We start from the raw sequence: 4,993 nt of genomic DNA on the forward strand, positions 1-4,993 counted from the left end.
AGGAAAGCAAATCTTATCGTATGTCCGCTATCCAGAACCTCCAAACTTATGGTGAGTATTTGGGAGCGTCAGGGTGGGGGAAGGGCGAGAGATGTTTTTTTTTTCACTGCCAATGTTCAAAGTAACGATGATTACCTTTTTTATTGTGCACTATTAGGTTTAAGATGATTTAGAGAATGCTTCAATTTATTACTGGCCCAGACTGAGTGATGTGATAGAATTGAACCGCGTTTAGCAGATTAGCTGTCTTGAGCTAATGGTCAACGCGGCCGCCATTTGGCCTCCAGGAAACTATCAGCCTGGTAGCTTCTTATTCTTGACGTTTTCTTTGTCCTTTTTTCAAACGTAAACTTTTTGAAACATGGTTTGCATTTTATATACAATTTTACATTTCTAAAGCGCTAATTTAGAATGCCAGAAAAGTTCCCAGGAGGATAGGAAATAATCCATCGTAAATTATGACGTTAACTCATTTTCCTCAATGAACTTTGGCATTGTCCGTTTTTTTCCCCTCGCTTTGTCTTCACTTAATGCTGAAAATCACGCCGCGAATGTCATACGTGGCCTGTTATTTTGGTAGCTCCTCCAAAGTGAAAGCGTGAAATTTAATATTTTAGTTTATTGGGCGGGTGGGGTGGAGCATGCGCAGACGTTGCGCAATTTGACCTTTATTACATTTCACGTGCCAGTCCAGTTACACAGGGTGTGAGAGTACTATTTTTTGTTTATTCCACCAGACCCCTTTGCTGATGCAACTAAGGGTGATGACTGCCTCCCAACTGGGAAAGAAGACTACATCCACATAAGAATCCAACAGCGGAACGGCAGGAAGACCCTCCCGAATGTCCAGGGCATAGCCGCCGAGGATGCAACAGCGGAACGGCAGGAAGACCCTCACGACTGTCCAGGGCATAGCCGCCGAGTATGACAAGAAGAAGCTAGTCAAGGCCTTCAAGAAGGTCCGAGTTTGTGTGTAATTTGGCACACATTTGCTGCTTTGGATTAGATTCAACTTTGTCAATTGGTCTCCAATACAAAGGAACGACAATGAAATGCATATTGCGTCTAACTCGACGGGCATAAAATTTGAATGGCACCATGGTTGTGTCACCTTTTACACACTATTAATTTGAAACAAGGCAGAAGTTTTATTCCTGCAAAATATATTTATGGTAACATGAGCAGGTTTAACTATATCACTTTGGTATTGGAAGAAAATTTAAATTAGATTCAGATTGAAGCAAAATAAATGCTTGAATCAGGCGGTTAAGATTTAAAAAAAAAATCCAAATGTACTTCCAAGTTATATACAACTGGAATGTACTTGATTGGTTAAAAAAAGGATTGAAGCCTCGAACATGAGAAAGACTTGAATGGGGTTAGGTTAGTCTGTCCCATATGCCCCTCACATACCCTTCAATGGAAACTGGCCCACCAGGATGGGTGGCCGATCAACTGCTCTGAAGTTTGAGTATAATTTAATGTAATTTATCAATATTTTTGGGGGTGTAAACCCAATCTCATACACTGCAAAGATAAAATTCTAATATATTCTTGTAAACCACTAACCCAATGTAGTTTAAACACTCAAACACAAAGTGGTGTTTAATACTCAATGCAGTTTAGATTGAAATTCTATCTTAAGTGTTTAGAACACATACTTATTGAAATTAAAATTTCATCCAAAGTTAAATATGACTAAATTGCGAGAAAAAGCTTATGTTACATTTTGTGCTTTTGAAAGTTTAATTCAGTGGTTCTTTCACTTAATACTAGAGAATCCCATCTCCCATTAGTGGTAGAGCTCTTTATATCACTCAACCCCTGCAATTTGCTGTGGCTAGGGACTTGGTCCTTCCACAATGGCTGAAAATGAGAGTACAAAATACCACTATACAATTCCATTCTAAAGTATTTTGGGGCGAAAACCCATCGCTGGCGAGAGATAATAAAAATAGAAAGAGCAGCGGCCCTAGAACAGACCCTTGGCGCACACTGATAGGGCAGTCTAAGTGGGGAGTCTCAATACAATCTACTGTTAGATGTAGTTTCTTGATTGATGGGCATGATTTAAACAATTGGGTGACATGAGTAGAGAAATTCAAGTGTGTTAATCCACACACAAATACTTTGTGATCAATGGTGTTAAACAATCTCTTGAGATTGAAAAAAATGTATCTAAAACCACTTCGGTCTAGGATACCGTGACATTTTTCCCCCCAGAATATATTGTTCCATTCGTACAATAAAGAGTTTTTTTTTTTGCTAATATATCAGGGTTTAGTGCATGTATGATATGTCAACTTACATTGTATCCGATTGTTTGCCACTTGACCCAACAGAAGTTTGCTTGCAATGGGACCGTAATTGAGCACCCGGAGTATGGTGAAGTGATCCAACTTCAGGGGGATCAGCGCAAGCACATCTGCCAGTTTCTCATTGAGGTGAGTTGTCGTCCAGGATCAAAGTGTTGACGTTTCACAGCTCACTCACTGTCTTGTCTCGGTTGTAGATTGACCTGGCCAAGGAGGAGCAGCTCAAAGTCCACGGCTTCTAGACACTATCGGCGGCCCCCTCACCTGGAAGACCATCATTTCCCTCACCCCCACCCTTCCCCTCATGTGCTGCTGTCACTCATCCTCCCCCACAGCTCCTAGCTAGCTAGGGTGAACAACAGGCTGTTCTAACATGGGACTATGTACCACCACTGCTTCCCTTGGTCACCTGGGGGCAGTCGTGTCGCGGCGTAGACTCGCCGAGACTCCACACAACATCCGCGATGAATGGTGATGACGTCTACATGTGCTTCCTCCTTCCCTGGGTTATTTCCTTTTTTTTTTCCTTTTTAGATCTCTGTGCCATGATGAAGAGGCACTGTTCATGTAACTTTTTTTGTTTTGTACTTTAAGGTGTTTCAATAAACTGATGCGTCTCCATATGCTTGTTGAGTGGTGATTGAACAGGAAGGTTTCAGTTAGAGGCTGGCATTGATGGCTGTGTCCAAATTCACAGGTTGCATCCCATTTTTTGGGCAGCATGATGTCACTTCTGGCGTGACTCGACGTGGTTTCCTAATTCTTGAAAGACAGTTTGCAGGCTGGATTATTTGCCTTAAAACACTTGTCATGAGCCTCCTTGGACTGCATGAATCCTGGAGAACTTGGTCTTAATGTGAAATTGGACACCATGTCTGGTCGACTGTCACGGAAAAGTGGTGTCATGCGGCCTTTGGCGGACCCGTTCTGAATTTGGACACGGCCATAGTTGCACTCAAATGGAAAACATTTACTTTTTTTTTTTTTTTTGCCCTCAGGCTTATGTTCTCTGCAGATGACCTGGTTTAGAACTGCTTGTGACTCACTAAAGCATCCTTGAAATATAGCACGCAATTGAAACTCCTTGTAACACATGCATTAACTTTAAGAAGGTCCCCTACTAAATTCTCCTTGCCAAGCAAGTTAAGTACCGCACATTGTACTGCACACCCTGATATCGATTTTTGACTTTCGCAGCTTTTGAGCCTTCTCGCGAGCCGTCGGTCTCCAAGGCAACGCCATTGCCGCCATAGTTGTTGGCTGCGTAAAGGCAAAGCACACGACGGCGACACTCTTCTATTTATCTCCTTTTTGTAGTCCAGCGCCAAACATTCCATTCTACCTTCAGACGTTTTCTTTTCTTAGGAAGCTAGAGGCGGATCTGTTAAGTAAAATGGCGAAGAGGCTCAGTTTCGCCTGCTGCTAGCTTAAAAAAAACAGACGATTCAGTGAATCAATTGGAGTTTTCCCTCGACCGACGTACGAATGTTAACGTATTGCGCTCCATTTTGTTGTAGTTTGACGTCATAGCGGCCAAGCGAATTATGTTGTGTTTTGACAACTACTTGGCCACAAGGGCGAAGAGAAAAAGAGAGTGACGTCAGGCGACAAGGTCTGAAAGTTATTGACTTGCTACACAGTTTGTATTTTTAATTAACCGTCTGTTCTCGTGAAAAGCACAAGAATTAAAAGCTATTACTTGATGGAAATAATGGAGCAGTTGCCAGTCACTGTCAGGATACAGGGGTGACAGGGGTCTGACACCTGTGATCTAGACAAACAAGCATTTGTACTTGTGGACACTTTGTTTGTCTTAAATTAAACAAAAATGTTTTTGAGAAAAAAAAAAAACACCCGAGCAGAGGGACATGCCAATTCCTCACAGAAAGGCCCATGCCCAGATTGGAGTGTCCATCCTCAGGTGTGCAGGAGATGTGTTAACCACTTATCCACTTAGAGCATGAAACACGCAGGCCCTGGGGAAAAAAAAACATATGATGATGCGTTTGTGTTTGTTTAAATCGTCTTTTGTGGCAGTTGTCTACTTCTGTGAACTTATTTTCTTCTGTTGCTGAAGTAGCTGAGTGACAGTAGCTCAGAGTGGTAACCATGACAACCCAGAAACCTCTGGAGACTTCCCTCCAAAATTAATTTCACATCAGAGGACACACAAGCAATCACGTGCAACGATAAACGTAAGCAGAGGAATCTAAAATGGAGGACGTATGATGATGACAATGTTTTGTTTTGTGACTGCAGGGAACCTGGACATGTGACCTTCATGCAGAGAATGAGCGTAAGGAAGAAAAAAAATGACAATCATAAATTTATCTCAGCGGTCCCTCTCAAACAGCTGTTTACAAAGTGCTTTGTAAGAACTGGAAAGCAAAAATGAAACTAGAGGTGCAACAATGAATTGATTAATCAACAACTAATCCATTTTCACATTAATCAAAAATGGTTGAACAGTTACCAGCCAAACGAGTAACCAAGTCATAATGTATGTTTGTGCTAAACGGATCCTCGTTGTGTAAAAAAAGTAAAAGAAAGCAAAAAGATGACGTCCCATCAAGTGAGACTGATAGCGCCCATGGCAAGTCAGCACGACGCCTCTCTGAACATCTTTTGGTCTTCCCGCTCAGGTTGTTCCTGTTTTGGGTTTGGCCGTCCCCCTGCCT

The 4,993-nt window shown here is 42.0% G+C and overlaps 1 protein-coding gene across 1 annotated transcript; it reads left to right on the forward strand.

The window, feature by feature from the left end:
• The first annotated feature begins 6 nt into the window (after positions 1-6).
• Positions 7-2,938, forward strand: LOC109513836 (eukaryotic translation initiation factor 1). Its single transcript, XM_019866532.1, has 5 exons — positions 7-51; positions 738-828; positions 887-959; positions 2,343-2,444; positions 2,513-2,938. The coding sequence occupies exons 1-5, from the start codon at positions 21-23 to the stop codon at positions 2,555-2,557; spliced, it is 342 nt and encodes a 113-aa protein (XP_019722091.1). The 5' UTR covers positions 7-20; the 3' UTR covers positions 2,558-2,938.
• Positions 2,939-4,993: the final 2,055 nt, after the last annotated feature.

This window comes from Hippocampus comes, unplaced genomic scaffold, assembly GCF_001891065.2.
Source record: "Hippocampus comes isolate QL1 unplaced genomic scaffold, H_comes_QL1_v1.1 scaffold99, whole genome shotgun sequence".
Classification (NCBI taxonomy): Eukaryota; Metazoa; Chordata; class Actinopteri; order Syngnathiformes; family Syngnathidae; genus Hippocampus; species Hippocampus comes.